The 19829-nt window shown below is 37.1% G+C and overlaps 1 protein-coding gene across 5 annotated transcripts in view; it reads right to left on the reverse strand.

Annotated features, from left to right (window-relative positions):
- Positions 1–19829, reverse strand: part of ELP4 (elongator acetyltransferase complex subunit 4) — a 238843-nt gene that overhangs the window by 210196 nt on the left and 8818 nt on the right. For all 5 annotated transcript variants that reach the window (XM_046637835.1, XM_046637836.1, XM_046637840.1 and 2 more), the window contains exon 3: positions 2105–2226. In XM_046637835.1, coding sequence (XP_046493791.1) covers positions 2105–2226 — 122 coding nt within the window. The remainder of the gene's footprint in view (positions 1–2104; positions 2227–19829) is intronic.

Genomic DNA, 19829 nt, shown 5'->3' on the forward strand with positions numbered 1-19829 from the left:
CCTGCACACAGCCTGGAGACTCCACGTGCAGTGAGCTAGGAGGCCCCAGGCCCACGTGTCTATGCTGTGTGTCTCAGCACTCATTGTCCTTTACTGTTTGATGTCCTATGTTTGAAAAGTGTTTTTTCGTATATATTGTTCTGTTTTTCCAGTTGTTTCAGGCATCAGGAGAAATATGGTCCTTATTAATCCCTCTTCGTCATAAGTCCAACTTTGAAAGAGTCCATGTTTTTGACACTTTTTGTATTTTTCTATTATACCATAAAACTGCTCTATGAATAAGTGTTTGCAGAATCTAATTACTTGCATACAAGATTAGCTTTTTTTTTAAAGAAAGCTTGATGAAAAGGTAATATTTCTTTCATAACTTCAAAACTCTTCACGTAATCCAAAGAAGGTATGCAAAGTACTGAGACTTTTGATACTAACTTGTACAAATTCAAAGTACCTTAGAAAGGCGTCAGGGACTAGTTTTCAAATTAAAAACATAGTTCACTGAAGCAGAATGTGGAAGTACATACACTAGACTTTAATCTCAGTTACCTAAGTTAGAGGAGGCAAGAAGAAAAACAAAACACTTTCTTTTTTTGTTTGTTTTTTGAGGAAGATTAGCCCTGAGCTAACTGCTGCTAATCCTCCTCTTTATGCTGAGGAAGACTGGCCCTGAGCTAACATTCATGCCCATCTTCCTCTACTTTATACGTGGGATGCCTGCCACAGCATGGCTTGCCAAGCGGTGCCATGTCCGCACCCAGGATTCAAACCGGCGAACCCCGGGCCGCTGAAGCGGAACGTGCGAACTTAACTGTTGTGCCACCGGGACGGCCCCAAAACATTTTATTTTAAAAATCGTGTACAGGCCTACCTGCTTCTGCCCTGGCAACAATTTCCCATCTGGCTATAAAAGCATTTGATATAAAATCTTAGGCTCAGGATGTTGTGGACAGAGCCATGAGGAACCTGTATCACTTCTTTACAACACTGATTTTGGCCTTTACTCCACTACTCTAGTAAGTACAGTACTGTCCAGGAATTGACCAAGATGATTAAGGCCAGGGGAAAGAAACAAAAGCATCAAGAAAATATTACAAAAGCTAAACACCAGAAATAAGAATGATGGAAAGCAGGCTCTGAAACCAGAAGAAAATCAAATGGAAAATTATACAAAAGTTTCTCCTTTGGGTTTTATGACAGTCTTATTTAATAAGCAAAGTGTGACCCATATGAAAGAAGCATGTTAGTCTCCCCCCGCAAATCCCCCCAGTTAATAGTTGTATATTTTAGTTGTGAGCCCCTCTACTTGTGGCTAGAATCATGTTAGTTTGACCTCAGTATTATAAAGTGACTTTTACACATGGGGGTAGAAGTTTGTTGGTATCTGTTGTTAGTTATTGTAAATTAATATGTACTATGCTATAAATTCTTTATAAATGTCTTAGTCACTTGTCATTTTTTAGACTATGCACTGAAAACACCACACAGGAAAAAATAACTGTAGATTATGAATTCTATTCAAATAATGGCTTAAATTGGGTTCCTGTTCTGGACAAAGAAACCAAGAATTCCAAAAGTCAGAGCTGTCTTCTCTGAGGTGCAAAGTGTGCTTTGGCTTAAAAAGGATCCAATACATCAATCCCATGTTTTATTATTATGGCTCATTTCTTGGAAGAGAATAATTTCTGGCCTTCTCAAAGCCAGATGATATTAACTACATGAGTCCTTGTGACTTCTGCATTTGTCCCCTTCCTCTGAGCTATACCTTTGGGATACTGACAATGTAATACCTGATAATATTCTGCAGCTGTCTTTCTTTACCTAACTTTTTTCAGAGTTCTCTTATTATCATGACAATAATAATTTTATTTATGTCAGTTTTTAAGAGCTTATTAATGTTTTTTGCACCTCTGATATAAATTTTAAGTTAAAAAAATTGTCCAAGAACACCAATTTTAAAATGAAAGTATACGCTCAAATAAATTTGATACTTTTCATCAGGGGAAAAGAATATACATATGGTCCCATTAATATATTTGAATATATGTAATATAAACAACATATTTTCATGAAGTGTCTAAAATGCAGTATTGAATTAGTATATCTATACCTGCAAAATCTCAGCAGGGTCTTCTTTTGCAGATGCAACCAACAAAGTATGCCCATTGATGATCCCTTCTGCCAGGAAATACTTGAAGAGCAAAGGAGAATAAATATTATATTTATCCTCTTCTGTAAAAAGAAAAAAATATAGTCAGAATCCTACCACTTACGGAGCACACTCATATATTTTCATAACTTTTCCCTTAAAACAAGTATGTGAGGCAGGTCAATAACCATGTTCCTAAGGTAAAGTCAGGCAGAGAGACTTCTCTAGACAGTCAACGGGAAGCAGGCACTTTCAAGAGAATGTTTCTGATTCCAAAATCATACTCTATCTACTGTACTACCATCCGATATCCACACAATTCAGAGGGTTATGTATGATTACATCAAATCAGAGATCTTTTCCTTTACTAAGATTTTCTCAGGCACTGCACCTCTAAAATGGTCATTATTACCTGCCAATCAGTTTGTAAACTCACACCTCATTTCTTTCATGTCACAATAATTCAGCATTTAGTGTATATAGCCTGATGATTAATATTTATAAAATTTGTAAAAACAGTATTACTCATAAATTCTGGGTTGGGTTTTAAATCCAACAATAATTTAAAATTGAAGATTTTAATTTGATAGAGTTCCTAAATTTGTCCTAAATGTTTTCCTAGTAAATAATTCTTTCACCTTTTATTATACCCTCATCTTCCTTTCTTTCTGAATTTTAACAAAAAATGACGAATCAGGTTTCTTAGACAAAAATGTGCTATTTTTGAGATTTTGTGACATAATGACAACTTAAGTATATCTTTGTTCTCTTAATATTATTGATAAGCTACTGGCCTACACTTTATATAAGCTTTCTTTCCTTTAATACTTTGAACACAACATCAAAGACAAGAGACAGAGGTAAATTTACTGCACTATCCAAAGAGAGTAGTTATTATTAATTTAACCAACAAATATAAATTGAATTCCTATAATGTACCATGTATTGCTAATATTTATGAAAAACCACACATTTAAAAAACATTCCAAAGAAACTTTGCACTTGTGGTAATGTTAGCACTGTGCAAAACCTCTTGTACCTATAACTATAAAACCTGGATAAAATATGATTAAAAAATAACTACTTGGGGGCCTGCTCCGTGGCCGAGTGGTTGAGTTCGCGCTCTCCGCTGCGGCGGCCCAGGGTTTGGATCCCGGGTGCGGACATGGCACCACTTGTCAGGCCATGTTGAGGTGGCGTCCCACATCCCACAACTAGAAGGACCTGCAACTAAGATATACAACTATGCACAAGGGGGGTTTGGGGAGATAAAGCAGAAAATAAATAAATAAATAAATAAATAAATAAATAAATAAATACTTGAAGGCACTGGAAAGCAATAAAAAGCAGGCAGCAACCACGGCAATTTCCTTTTGAAAGACAGTCACCAGGACACACAAGAATTTCAAGTTTGTTGCTTTTTTGCCTAAGAGCATTCCTAACCTCCCTGAGCTCTGGCAGCATTAAATCATTCTTTCCAGCCTGAGGTGGCAGAATATGGAGTTAATTGTTGTCAAAACAGCTGAAAGTTTAGGGGAAAAATCTTGGAAGTAAGGGATCTCCCGAAGATTTATCAACTGTGCCCAAATTCCTGGATGACCACTAAGCTATACATGAGTAGGAGGAAGAAACACCAAGCAGGAAAGAGGAATAGAATAAAGTCGAACGGCATAACTGAATCATGCGAAAGTCACAAATTTGCTGCCCGTAGGCAGGTACGCATTTCCCAATCTGAGAGCAGAATCCTGTACCTTAGAAGTCTTATTGACTTGAGGTATCAGAGCACAGAGCTCAGAGCTGAGAACCACAGAAAGTGTGAGCCCCAAATCTGAGCATAAATTCTGTAGATATTTGGCTGTCTACTAACATTTGTGATTGCAGGGGACAACTTTGTGAGACCAGGATAAAAAAGCAACATCCGAAAGACGGAAAAATTGAGAGATACTATCTGCTGCACAGTACACTCAAGTTAGAGTTAATAATGTAAGACCAGGCAAGTTAACAGCCGATGAAAACAAAAAACCAGCACCCCAAGAAAAACATAATGGAATTCAGAATATTACGATGCAATAATTATAATGTGTAGATTTCAACCAAAAATTACTGAATGACCCATACTAAGGAAAAACACAACCTCCAGAAACCGACTCCAAATGGGCTCAAAAGTTGAATTTACTAGAAAAATACTTAAAGGCAGCTATTATAAATATGTTCAAAGAATTAAAGAGAAATGTATTCAAAGTATTAAAGGAAAACATGGTATTAAGCGAACAGAAAAGGAATATCAACAGAAAAATGGAAACTATAAAAATGAACCACACAGAAAATTTAGAGCTTAAAATCATGATTCCTTAAATAAAAAATTTACTAGGAGGTCTCATGGGTAGACTGGAAATGGAGCAAGGAAAAAAATAATCAGTAAACCTGAAGTCAGATCAACAGAAATTACGCAATCTGAAGAACATAGAAAAAAAATTAAGAAAATTGAACAGAACCTCAGAGATGTGGAACAATATCAAGCAGTCCAACAAGTGTTTAATCGGAGTCTTAATGGAGACATTGAGAGACAGCAGAAACAATATTTAAAGAAGTGATGGCCAAAAATGTCCCAAATTTGACAAAAATGCTAAGTTACAGATCCAAGAAGCACAAGAAACCTCGACAAGGATAAATGAGAAGAAAACCAAATCTAAGAACACAATAGTTAAATTGCTGAATCCCAAAGATAAAGAGTTAATTCAGGAAACAGCAGGGAGAAATGACATATGATATGAGGGGTACAATGACACAACTAATAACTGATTTCTCATCAGAAACAATGAAGGCCAGAAGATATGATAATTTTTCCTTCAGAGAGTTGAAAAAAATCTTAACCAAAAATTTTAAATGTGCAAAACATATAATTCAAAAATTGAGGTGAAATACTATTTCAGATAAAAACTGAGAGAATTCATGGACAGCAGAATTGTACTACAAGACACTAAAAGCTAAAGGAAAATGACACAGCATGGTAACTTGTATTTACAGAAAGGAATAAAAAATACAAATAATGATAAATATGTGAGAAATTATAAAACACTGTGATTGTGTATGTATTTATACATATATATGTATGCATGTGAATAAATTAATTTTTTCTTTGAATTTTTTAAAAAATACAACTGTTTAAAGCAAAATTTTTAGAACTAAGGAAAGAAAGAGAGACATTATATTTGGAGATTTTATCATCTATTTCTTAGTATTTGGCAGAATAACTAAAAAGAAAAATCATTAAGAAAATAGAAAATCTGAACCACCTCATCAACCACCTTAATCTGATTAGACTACACAGTTCCAGAATATACATTCTTTTTTTAGTGCATCTAGAATGTGCACCAAGATAAACCATATGCTAAACTAAAAAACAAGTTTCCATACATTTCAAAACATGAAAATCTTACTATGTTCTCAAATTATAATGGAATTCAATTAGAATTCAATTAACAATAAGATATTTACAAAAACTCCAAATATCTGAAAATTAAAGCACATGTTTCTAACTATGGATCAAAAATAAACGAAAAAGAAAAGTAGAAGATATTTTGAACTAAGTGATTATAGAAATACAATATATGAAAAGTTTTGGGGAATAGCTAAAGCAGAACTTAGAAGAAAATTCACAGCTTTAAATGCTGAATTTTTGGTCAGAAAATAAGATAGGTCAAATCAATTGTAAAAAGCTACACAGATAAGTTCATGTAAAATTTAAACAAAGTAAATGCAAAGAAATAATAAAGAGGAAAAATCAGTAAAAGAAAAACTGGACCAGAAAAAAAAGGAGAGAAAATCAGAGATGCCAAAAGCTGGTTTTATGAAAAGGTCAACAAAACTGATAAACATCTATCCAGGCTGATCAAAGGAAAAAAGAGAAGAGCCACAAATTATCAATACCGGGAATGAAATAGAAGATTTCACTAAAGATCTTACAAATATTGAGAGCATCAAAATAAGTACTATGGACTTCAAAAAATTTCACAAGCAGAAGAAACAAAATTCCTTGAAGGACACACATTATTAAACATGACAAAAGAAACAGAAAATCAGAACTAAATTCATAATTAAAACTGTCCCTTCCGCCCACCCACAAAAACTTCAGGCACAGGGAACTTTACAGCAAATTCAAACACGTAACAAAGAAACACTAATCCTAAACAAAAAAAGAACAGGAAACAATCTCCAACTCACTTATATGCCCAGTATTATTATGATACCTAAACCAAAGACTTTCAAAAACCACAGACCATTCAAAAACACTCTTTCGAAAAAAAAGAAAGTGTGGAGAGGAACACTTTGGAACTCACTTTATAATGCCATTATTACCCTGATAGCAAACCTAGATCAAGATATCACAAGGAAAAAAAGCTACAGACTAATATGCCCCATGAACATATACGAGAATAATTCTTAAAACATCAAAAGACAAAATCTAGTAATTTATTAAAATAATAAAATAATATAGCATGATTAAGTGTGGTTTATCACAGAAATGCCAGGTTGGTTTTCAATTTGAAAAATTGATGTCCCATAATGACATATTAAAAAAGTAAAACCATATGATCATTTCAATAGATGCAGCAAAAGCATTTAACAAAATTCAAAAGCAATTTATAATAAAAACTTTTAGCAAATTAGGAACAGGATGAAACTTCTTCAACCTGATAAATAGTTTATCTACAATAAATGTATAGGAAACAGAATAAGATGCATGCTTTCTTCCTAAGATTAGGAACAAGTATATCAACTCTCATCATTTCTAATCAATATTGTTCAGAAGGGTAGCCACCAAAAAGAAATGAGAGGCATACAGATCGGAAAACATGAAGTAAAACAGTCTTCATTTGCAGACATTATCACACACGTAGAAACCTTAAGGAATCTACCAAAAAGCTAGTAGGATTAATAAATCAAGGCTATCAAAGTTGATTTTTTCTTTTTTAAGATTTTATTTATTTTTTCCTTTTGCTCCCCAAAGCCCTCCGGTACATACAAAGTTGTATATTCTTCGTTGTGGGTCCTTCTAGTTGTGGCATGTGGGACGCTGCCTCAGCGTGGTTTGATGAGCAGTGCCATGTCCTCGCCCAGGATTTGAACCAAGGAAACACTGGGCCGCCTGCAGCGGAGTATGCGAACTTAACCACTCGGCCATGGGGCCAGCCCCTTTTATTTTTATTTTTAAAAAGTTTTTCCTTTTTCTCCCAAAGCCCCACAGTACATAGTTGTGTATTTTTAGTTGTGGGTTCTTCTAGTTGTGGCATGTGGGATGCTGCCTCAGCGTGGTTTGATGAGCAGTGCCATGTCCTTGCCCAGGATTTGAACCACCAAAACACTGGGCCGCCTGCAGCGGAGCACGCGAACTTAACCACTCAGCCACGGGGCCAGCCCCCACATAATTGATTTTTGACAAAAATGGAGAAGTAATTGTTTTTTCAACAAATGGTCATAAAATAACTGGATATCCCATACGGAAAAAACAACAAAAACCTCAACCTCATCTCATACTACACACAATCAAAAAACAAGAAAATTTTGATCTTACCTCATACTACTACTCAGATATTACCTTGAAATGGATCACAAAACTAAACACAAAGGTTGAAACATTAAAACTATTAGAAGAAAACATAGGGAAAATCTTCGCAACTTTGGAGTAGACAAAGATTTCTTAGACAGGACATGGAAGCATGAACCACAATAGAAAAAAATAGATGTACTGAAGTTCGTCAAAATTTAAAAATTTGTTTTTGAAAAGACACCATTAAGAAGACAAAAATGCAAGCTACAGAGAGAAAATATTTGCAATTCCTATATCTGATAGATGATAGAACATTTAAAATTCAACAAGACAAACTACCCAACATAAAAATAAGCAGAAGATTTGAATACATCCTTCACAAAAGAAGATATATGAATGGACAAGAACACATGAAAAGATGTTCAACAGTAGGAAACATCAAAAAACGCAAATAAAAACACTGTGAGAAACTACTACATTCCCACTAGAATAGCTAAAGTAAAAATACAAGACCAAGTATTGACAAAGATGTGGAGCAAATAAAATGCTCCCACAAGGCTAGTGGCAATGCCAAAGGGTATGGCTACTTTGGAAAATAATGTGGCAGTTTCTGATAAACATACACTTATAGGAACCAGCAATTCCACTCTTGCATATTTACCCATGAGAGATGAAAACATATGTCCTTACATAGATTTATACAGAAAGTTTATGGCAGCTTTTTTTGTAATTGTCCAAAACAGAAAACAAGACAACGTCCATCAACTCGAGAATGGAGAAACAAATAGCACATTCACAAGTGAAATACTACTCAACAATAAAAGAAATGAACTACTGATAATACATGCAACAACGCGGGTGAATCCAAAAACACAAAGCTAAGTGAAAAAGCCAGACACAAAAGTACACGTGGTATGACAGCCTTTCTTATGCGATGCTCTAGAGAAAGCAAAACTCATCTCAAGTGAAAGAAAGGAGATGTTAGGTGATTGGGGCCTGGAAACTTTTTGGGCAGGAGGGAATTTTTGAGGGTGATGGGAATGTTTCTATCTTGATTGGTGTGGTGGTTACATGAGTATATACATTTGTAAAAATTCACTAAAATATACACTTAAAATGGGTCCATTTTACTGTATGTAAATTGTAATCCAGTAAAGTTGGTTTATTAAGAATTTCCTAAGGTGCCACTAAAACACAGGCGGAAACTTGTTTACAGACCTTCTCAGCACAGTATTTTAGAGCAAATCCATGATCAAAAGTAAAGCAGATTTACAAGAAGTTTAATTTTATATTTTAAAGAACATAGCTAGTCCTTTAATAGTATCCATCGCAAGCTAAAGTTAATCTCTATGAATCTAAAAGACACAACATGGGGCTTGGTACGGACTAGGAGCATCTAATGAGTTTTTCTGTGTAAAAGAAAAGGAAAATGCTGTGAATGCCTCTGCACAGCTTACAGCTGATGGGCGGGAAATTTCGCCAGGGAGGCAGACGCAGGTGAGGGGAGACTGATACAGCTGTCACCCTGGAAAATACACACGCCACAACTGACAATGTGTCTCTCTTGAACTTTGGACAAAACAGAAAGTCACGTTTTAAAAAAGAACTCATTCCATCTTAAACATTACTATGAAATCAGCTTACAGAAGCAACCACATAAACCAAGGTCATTATAAATCAATGACATGAGAAACAAATCTGACACTAAAATTTTCATTTCTAAGGTTGCTATTTTTACAACTTGGAAAATTCAAATATTTAAAAGTTCACCCACCATCCATCACTCTCACAGAATTATTGCTAACATTTGTTATATTTCCTTTCAGTATTTTTTCTGTGATTTTTTTCTCACATGGTTACAATTATTACCGAATTTTGTATCCTACTTTTTTCACTAAGGGTGCAAGACATTCCAGTAAATTTATGTGCCATAATTCAATCAGTCATCTTGTACTACAGACTTTTGCTACTATGAAACACGGTAGTGCAAAGGTGCCTCAAATCCCCCATGTCCAAGGTAGAACTCAGTCACTCAGTTTTTTTCTTCCACCAAAAGTGGTCCTCTTTCAATTTTCAGAAAATCAGAATTTATTCTTGATACATCTTCTCTTCTCTCACCAACACACCCCTCTCTCCATCCTTAAAATCCTGTTAAATTTATTTTGAAAGTATTTCTGGAATTTAGTCACTTCCCTCCATGCCAGTGTCACTCCCTCATCATGCTACCAACACCTTTTGTCTAAAGGACCACAAGAGCCTCTCACTTCCTTCCTTGCATCCACTAATCCTCCTTCAATTTAGCAGTGACCTTTTCAAAGTACAAACCCGATCATGTCACTTCCCTACTTAAAACCTGTCCGTAGTTTTTCATTGCTCTTGGGGGAAGAATTAAATCCTTTAACCTGGTCTACAGGCTCTGCACTACCGTGGCCAAAGAGCAGAGTTTAATGTGCATAAATAAAACCAGTTGTGTTAAAAGTGGTACGATAGTGTCACTTTTTCCCTTTAAAATGTACAGGATTGTTAACAACTTTTTAGTAAAGAAAGAAACCTAAACTATTTAATTAGAAAAATAAAAACAATAATTTGTAAAGTTAAGGACACACATTACAATGCTCAGTAAGGGAATGAACTAACTGTCTTAGACAAGTTCTGCATAAACTAGGGACAGTCACTTGTGGATAAAAACCCTGGGTGATTTGTCATTAACGAAGAGTGACAATAAACATTAAACTAGAAGCAAAGTTTTGCTTTTTCTACTTCTCTCTTAAATGAGTGGGGGTTTTGACTTTTTTCTTACTTACATACAATCCCTACTGATCTTATCTGCACTCATAGCTTAAATTTCCAGGACCTTTGCATAAATTACTTCACCTCTGTGGCCAGCTAATTCCCTCAAGCCCTCCCAGACACAGATCAGGTAACCCCGGTTTTGGAGAAGCTTTCCTTGAGGCTGCGTGGCTGCAAGAGAGGATCCCAGTGCTCTGGGGCATCCTGTTAACTCCTATGCTAGCATTTAATACACATCATTGAAATTCCCCCAAGCTAACAGAGCTCCATGGCAGAGAACGCATCTTATTGTTATAATGCTAGTACTGAGCACATAGTATACACTTAGTAAATATTTGTAGAATTAATTAAGGGAAAAAAACAAACAAAAATCTTGGCTTGTAAGTCAGCCAGATTTACTGTAGCTTGGCTGACAACACACTCTACCATATGCTTGCAAGTATGCGTATACACACACACACACACACTCCAGTTATCAACCCTATTTCTTCAAAGACTTCTATGAGGCAGGAAAAACTAATGGGAGGAAGATCATCTATTTAGGGATTAGCAAAAAAACTAAGCTCTTCAAGCTGAAAATTACCAATTTTGTGGAACAAATTTTGAGGTTGTACAATAAGCATTTAATTAATCTATTTAGTGGGCCCTCATAATAGTGGGCAAAATGATAATGATGTGACAGAACTGCCAAAAAACAAATGTAGATTTGGCCTGAATTAATGGTCTAATTCCTAGGTTGAGAGAGATGATTGTCCTGTTCTATTCTACAGTAGTCGCCAGACTGACAATAATATATTTCATCTGGGGACTTAACAGAAACTAAAGCATCTTCAGAATGGAGTGACCAGGATAGTGAAAGGAGTTGAAAGCATGAGAAACGGGATTATTTAGCTTGAAGAAAAAGAGACCCAAGGGATGCCAGATAGCTGTCCTCCAATGTTTGATGGGCTGTCACATGGAAGTGGAATTACACTTGCTCATTACGACCACAAGGGGTAGAACGAAGCCTGATGGATAGAAACAACAGGAATATCAATTTTTCTTTACTATCAAAGTCCAAACGAGCAGCCCTAACATGCCAATGAGACTGCTCTCAAAGTCACCAATGACTTTGTAACTTCTGATTCCTTGGACACCTGAAAGTCTTCATCTTATTTCAGGAGTCCATTGCCGCTACTGCCAAGGCCACTTTACTTCCTGGAATGACCCTCTCCCTCCCCACCCATATCTCCTGTTTTTAAGTCACTTCTTGCTCCCAGTTTCCCTGTTTCTTTAGCCATTGTTTATACATGTAAACAACTTATATAGAGCTCTCAGTTCTTTGGTATACAAATATGGAACGGTTTTATTTGTTTTTTCAGTCACTACTTTCAATCACGTTATGTCAAATCTTCCTTTCTCCTCTACTAATGACATCTAGAGCCGATTCCATGATTTCCTCACTAGTTTCAGTTACTAAAACTTAGAACAGTCAAGTTTAAAACTTCAATATTCAACTCAAAGCTTTCCGCCTCCTTCAGTGCAAAGGCTTGTGATCTTGGTGGGGCAGAAGGGTTCTAAAGGAAAGGAAACTTCTAAAATACCTCTTCCTCCATGTCCTCTAAGTGCTCGTTCTCTCACTGGAAGGCAGGGAAAGAGAAAAGTGGCAGAGATCCACTTACACCACTGGCTGTCGATGCAGGCAGAGCCGCGTCCCTTGTCTGGCTCAGCTCGGGTCTCTTTAAGCCTGCAGCTTCTAGCCTATGACAGTACGGTGGTTTTCATGTAGATGGCAAGCACGGTTTTCGTGGTGTGTGCTCTATTTCACTCCGGCCCCATCTGCCACTGAAATACCCTTCAAAGAAGTAGAATCTAGTGTTTTGGGGGGCTTGCCAGTCATTTATCTTCAGTCTCTTCTCTGGAAATGTTAGCTGCCACTACAGTACTATTTCAGCTGTTTATCTACTCCACAGGCCTCCCTCCTCCTACATCAGACACAGGAAACAGTCTGGCTGTGTGAGAATGCCGACAGACTAGGAGATAAAAGGCAGGTTCCCAGAACTCTCTCACCATGCACAACTCACTGATGGGCTCGCAGGTGCAGAAGTTTAGCAAGCAATCAGCTAGGAAACAAGAACGTCAGTCTCTGCTTGTTGCAAGCATCCTCAATGTCTATGACCGACGCTCTTGGAGTTGTACTTCTTACTTGTCTGAGTGAGGGGTAACTTTTTACCCTCAGGAACACTGCACTCCTGCTCTCTCCAATCCTTGCCTATATTGCCTGGTAATGGTGGTGATGGAGGTGGAGTTATGAGGAAGGAGCTGTGCTAGCTGTCTGGGCCTAAAGGAGCTATCTAACCCCAACTGCAGGGAAGGGGGAACTTAAACCTTTGCCTCCTTGCCCTCACTGTGGGCCACAGTCACCAATTTTGAGGGACTCAACATCCTGTTAAATGCAGCAAATAGCTAATCTTATTGACCACTAACTATATACTAAACACAGTGTAACACACTTCTCATGCATCAGCTTATTTATTCCTCACAATAATCTTGTAAGATAAATGTTATCACTCCCCAACTTATAGGTAAAGAAACCAAGATGCAGAGAATGTAAGCAGCTAGCCTAAGGCGCTGCAGCTGGTAAACAGCGGAGCCACGACTGGAACCTGGGCAGTCTGACTCCAGGGCTCTGCTCTTAACCTCTTTCATGGGCTTATTTTCTTCTATCTGCCCCTTCAATACTAATATGCTTCGGCTTTAGATTTTGACCTGCTTTTCTTTTTACTCTAATTGTTCTTAGTCTTTTTTGAAGTCTCAGTCCACTCTCAGAATCTGACGCAAGTTATACATGCTGCTCTAAAAATATACATAGTCATTCACAAATGTATATTATATTGCATGTAATTTCAAGGAATTAAGAGACCCCCTAGCGTTCCATTTGTGGATCCTCAAGGGTCTGTAATCCTGGGCATTCTAACACATGCCCATGACTTCAACTAAAATATACATTGAATAAAACATTAAATAATGTCGAGAAATCCCAAATATTTTTCTTCAGCCTAAATTTAATACCCAAACATACAATTGCCTATGAGGTAGAACTACCAGGAACATAAAATTCATTATGTTTAAATTGAATTCATTACTTCAGCACAATATTTGCTCATTCCCCTCCTTTTCTGACCCAACGGTATCAACTCCAAACTTTCCCAGGCCCAAACCCAGGCATCATCCTACCTCCTGGCTCTCCTCCTGCAAGGAGACGTCCAGACAGCATCATAAATACCATATATACGCTTCATTTATATAGCACAGCAGTAGAAATCAATATTCTGGAGAGGGACCCATTAGAAAGGGAAAAACGCAGGGAAGTGGCGTTTCATACCAGAGCAGTCTAAGCCTAGCGAAACGTTAGATCTAATACACATAATGAAATGCAGACAAAGACGTTGGGTAGTGTTGTTATCCTACGAAAATACGGTAGTAAATTTATGATGTAAGTCTTCTAAGTGTACTAACAAACATCACCTCATGTTTACAGTGATGTGTATTTCCATCACTTCAAGCTTTTACTTTACTCTTTCAGTGCATTCTTCACAGCATCTCTTCATTGCTCAAAATACTCAATGACTACCTACTCCTACCACTGGAAACCAACTGGTTTTAGCCAGGCTTTGAGATCATTCATCCACGCATGCTTTCATTCATTGTGCCCTATATAGTTCCCATGATCACAAGCTTACAGGCTACTGAACAAGATATGTGAGCAGGTACTTTCAATAAAGTACAATAAGTGCCATGATAAGGTAAATAAAGAACATTACAGAGCACACAGGAGGAACTAAGTGGGGGTGAGGGAAGGAAAGCAAGAGTTCAGGAAGACTTTCTGGAAGAGAATCTGACTATAGACCTAAAGGATGATTAAGAGTTAGGAGAAGGGGGAAAAGAAGAGGTAGCAAGAAAGAACTTAAGCAAAGGTCTGGAGAGAGGTGAGAGAACAGTTTTTGATGGAACTAAAAGTTTACGGCGATCAAGGTGAGAAGATAAGAAGAGAGAGGCTAAAGCGAGTCAGCAGTGGCAGATCACTAAGGCCTTAGAGTCCCAGCTAAGAAGCTTGGGTCTTATGTTAAGATCAAGAGAGAGCACAGAAAGGTCTTAATCAAGGCTATATCATGATCAGACTTTGTCTCAGAAAGTTCATTCTGGCTACCCTAAGAAAATGGACTGAAGCAAGGGACTATTGAAGACAACTAAGGAGCTGTTATAATAATTACAGTGAGAATTGTTGGCTATGGCCTGAATTTGGGTTGTGGCAGCAAGAATGGAGACAAGTAGACAGAATTTTAAAATACTTAAAATGTTACAAACCTCCAGATTTAATGATTACTGGACAACACAGTGAGAGAGACAACTACATCACTCAGGTCTCTGGCCCGTGTTACTTGGTAGACTGAATAATCCAGGGATCGTAGGAAGAGGGACAGATTTAGAGGAACGGGGTACAACTTGGAGGAAAGGGAAGATTGTAAATTCAGCCCTAGACACATGATTTTGAAGTGCCTGTAAGGTATTCAAGAGAAAATGCTGAACAGAGAATTGACTATGATCTCTGCATTTCTCTAGGTATCCCGTGGATGTGGCCACGCCTGGAGATTACTGGTCACTTTCATGAGATGAGTTTTTCCCTGGTTGTTCTGGTTATGGCAGTGACTGAGACCTCCCAGGGAGAGCACGGAGCACAGGAAGAGGGAATGGGATACCCGTGTTTGCAGTAGAGCTGAAGGGGTCTAAAAACACATGAGCAGAGAGCAGTGACTGACCACAGCAACTGCTGCAGAGATAAACAAGAGGGCAAGAAGACTCCTTGGGTTTAACAATGAGACGCTCACTACATCTCTGGCTAAGTGGTATCAGTGACGCGGTAGTGCCTGAAGTAGACTGGGGAAGGACCAAAGTATTACGAAAACATGTAAGAAGTACAGACTATTCAAGAGGCTTTGCCATGAAAGGGAAGAGAAACAGCAATAGTTGGAGGAGGTGGGGTTAAGTGGGAAGAATTTTTTCCTTTTTTTAAAAATAAGGCTTAAAAACTCTTCTGAGCGTAAGTGCACATAGGAAAGAATAAATGGGAAAAGTTAAAGATAAGGAAAGAGAGAAAATTGATATTGCCAGGTCCCTGAAAAGGTGGAAGGAGAAAAGATCTAACGTACAGGTGAAAGGCGGTTTTCAAATAGGAGAAGGTACAGTACATCTTTCCGTTGGTAGACAGAGGTAGGTTTTGAAGTTTGATGGTGGGACGTTAGGTAAGCTCTCATGTGATGAGACTACTTTTTCCATCTGAAATACGGCAAGTCATCCCAGAAAATTAGGGAGAAAGTAGTAATGTTGGATGTTTGAGGACAAGAAAGTTTCAAAGGGCCACTGAGGTTACTGAGAAGGAAAAAGAGGTGATTAGAGATACAAAAGTTTGGCCAATGTTGAAAGCTCACTTGAGGTGGGAGATCATGACAATCTCTAGCAAGCGAGAGAAATAACTAGGAAGTCAATACATGGCAGCAATGAATGGCATAAGAGGTAGAATAGCCAAAGGCATAAATCTCACTCCAGAAAGAATTTTTAAGATGAGTAATCAGGTTTCAGTATAAAACGATGATTTAATGTCAGAGAAACATGATTTAGAATCTCAGCTACTAGGTTTGTAACATTGGGCAAGTTACTTGACTTCTCTCAAAATTTCAATTTCATCTTCTCTAAAATATAGACACTTCATCTGATTGTAGTGAAATTAAATGATAAAATACACATCAAGGGCTTAGCATGATGCCTAGTACAAAGTACATCCTCAACAAATGTTAAATATGTCAATAAAATATTTAATGATATGATTTTAAGATATTAGGGTTTGTTTTACATGAAATAGGTGTCATAGAAGACAGACTGGAAAGGTTTAGAGGGGATATAAAAAGTAAGAAATTGAGTCTACAGAGAAAAACGCCAAGTACTACGGAGACAAAAGTAACAGAGAAGATCAGATCATTGGAACAGCTTAATTCTTGGGCAATGACCAAAGAAAACAAGGAGGGGAAGCAGGATAGATTTACCTGGCCATAAAGTTAAACAAACAAAAATCCCAGGAGTCCTCTGATGGATAAAAGGTAAATAGCCTGGTCTCTGCACCCTGGGATCTGAGGAGCCGGTATAAGGGTTCTGAAGTTTTACAGTTTGAATTCTACAAGCAGGTAGTTCAGGCAAGACACCCAGGGGAAGGAGGCCAAACTTTCCCTCTCCCTAGTCCTAAATAAACATTCTCTTACTTTACTAGGGCTTTCACCCCTTTATTACATAAGCACAATCTGCTGACAGCCTCTCTGGTGTATTTGTTAACAATTTTCCATACGAGTACTCTTCTCCCTTCATCTCCCCTCAATTTCTACCCACACTATGATTCAATTTAAGCCTCTTCCACACAAATAAACATCTGCACATTATATATGTACTCTTCATAGTTATTCCATGTGCCATTAACACCCAGTTTAAGTTCAGAAAGGGTAAAAACCAAGATTTACACTGCCTGACAGAGCTAAACACACTGTAGGTGCTTAAATGCTTCAGAACAAAAGGTCAGGTGGTTTTACTAGAGACCTGACAGATATCAGTCTGTCCTATTTCAGTCTTTTAACAAGCTGTACTACTATAAAATAAATTAAGAAGAATACAAAATATAATAATACAAAACACATATTGGCAAGCTTTTTCTTAAAGAGTCAGAAGTAAATATTTCAGGCTTATGAACTATACATTCTCTGTTGAACTACTCAGCTCTGCCCTTGTAGCACAAATGCAACCACAGACAATGTGCAAATAAATACGCCTGGCTGTGTTCCAATAAAACTTTATTTACAGATAGGTGGCCAGCCAGCAGGTTGTAGTTTGTCAACTTGTGCCTAATAAGAAAAATGCTCAGAGCTTATTACATGATGTAGAAGAAAAATATAACTCAGCAAATTAAAAAAGGTTAAAGACAACTGACAAGAAAATACAATAATATCCCATGAGAGATACACTGAGAGTGCTTAGTTTCTGGGGTTATGTGCAGTAATAACAAATTAAAATCATGAAAACTGTGGCAGATTCTAAGGTGATGCCCATGATTCCTGTTTCCTGGTATTAAGGCCTTTGCGTAACCTCTTCTCTTTGAATGTGGGTGGAACTTGTGACTTGCTTCCAACCAAAAGAATATGGGAAAGGTGATGAGATGTCACTTCTGTTACCTAAGACTGTAGCACCTAGCTTGCTGAGAGACATTCTTGCTTACTAGTTTTGAAGAAATAAGAATCCATGTTGAGAGCTGCCCTATGAAGACACAGCCTCTGGCCAAGAGCCAGCAAGGAAATGAATGCTGCCAACAGCCATGCGAGCCAGGAAGCAGATCCTTCCCCTGACAAGCCTTCAGATGAGAACCCAGCCCTGGCTGACACCTGGACCAACTTGCAGAGGACCCAGCCAAGTTGTACTCGGATTCATGACCCACAGAAATTGTGAGATAATAAATGTGTATTGTTTTCAAGCTGCGAGATTTGTTTTAATATTCTACCGCAATCAATAATTGATACAAAAGTATACTCATAACAAATTCTAATTAACTGTCTAATAGCATATCATTTATCTCCTACTTCTAGACCTAAAATTACATAAAGTCAGATATTAATTTAAAAATAACATATTCATAAATGTCACACAACTTGTATTTTATTTACTGAAAATGTCTATTAAAGCCTTTTGATACTATCTCTGCAAACAGATCAAGATTCCTTTGCTTAAAAAGAAGCTGCATAAACTCTAAATATTTATGCCATTCCTTCACTTTTGATACTTCTAAGGTGTTCCAAATTTACCCATGTACTAGACTGTCAGAAAGCAATTTAAATGTAAAACATCTCAAAGCATATTCTAGAATTAAAGAATGAAACGTGTTTTAAGAAAAGTCTATCTGATTTTCAAAGTAAATGTAGGAGTCTCTTAGTTCTTCAATTTATTCCTCAGAGAATGACCTTTTATGTATTCATATTTGTTTATTTTGTTGTACGCAGGTCTCAAGTAGGCTTACCCAGGGTTTTCTGGCAGTGCTGGCTATCTCTAGTTTCCATGGTTACATGCTCCTGAAACTGCAAATACACTGCTCTGCAAGCCCACACTCATGTGCATGCACACATACAGACAACTGCCTTGGTAAATGAGTAATTCATTTCAAGAAAAAATGGTAAAAAAGTTGACAACCTATAGTGAAAAGTTATTAATGAAAATCATCTTCAGGCTTTAATTTTATCTTACTTCTGGAATAAAAAAGTCTTTGAGTGATGAGCAATACAGTAACGCTCTAGGCTCCTAAACTGACCTCAGATCTGCATATTTAGTTTATATTGGGAACTATTCATCCATTTCTTAAGGCAGATTTCACTCACTGCACAAGTTCTACTGACTTGGGAATGGAGAAAAGTAGAGAACCTAGTAGATAAGACTCCTACTGCTAACCTAATCTTTCAAAGAAATGTAAAACTGCTTCCAAGTCTTGCTTTAAAGTTTTCTAAAGAAAACAAAGTAGTAGATGATAAACTAAGTTTACTCAAGTTATACAAATTTTTAAAAATCTTACACACTTTGAAGTTGACAGCAGGGCATAAATAATGCTGAAAAGATTCGAAATATTAGCTTTATGGAATGACCAGACTATAAAGACAAAGTCTTTGGTTTATACCTGTTATATTCCTTTATTCAAAAGTGAACTGACATTTCATCAAGGACAGACTTTTTAAAAATCTTACTGTGCTTTATTTATTCTTGCCTGAGTTTTTCCTTATTACTCATTATAAAAAATCTCCTTAGCTAGATCACCAAGTTCATTAGGCATGTGTTCTGCTTCCATATAACTGAAGACAACAATGTCACTCAGCTTTCTGCCGCTATGTAACAAGGATCCCCCTTCGTCCAGTTTTCAGTAACACAGACCTCATTTCCTTTTGGCAGTGCCCTCAAAGTACAGATTTCCACTAATGATCTGTTGGTGGCAATTTAGGCTTTGTCTTATGTGCTCCTCAAAATCCTTCCAGTGTTTGCCCACTGCGTGGCTCCAATGCCACTCCCACACTTTTAGGTATTTGTTATGGAAGCACTCCCTTCCAAGATACCAAAATTTGCTATGAAATAACATTGCCAATATTTGTAGAAGATGATTGCCTACTTAGAAAATTCAAGTGAATCTATATACTATTCAAAAGTTGCTGGTTATAAGATCAATATACAAAAATCAACAGCAGTCCCTTGTACCAGGTAAAACCAATGATAAAATATAATGATAAACCCCTCTAT

Source organism: Equus quagga, chromosome 14, assembly GCF_021613505.1.
Source record: "Equus quagga isolate Etosha38 chromosome 14, UCLA_HA_Equagga_1.0, whole genome shotgun sequence".
Taxonomy (NCBI): Eukaryota; Metazoa; Chordata; class Mammalia; order Perissodactyla; family Equidae; genus Equus; species Equus quagga.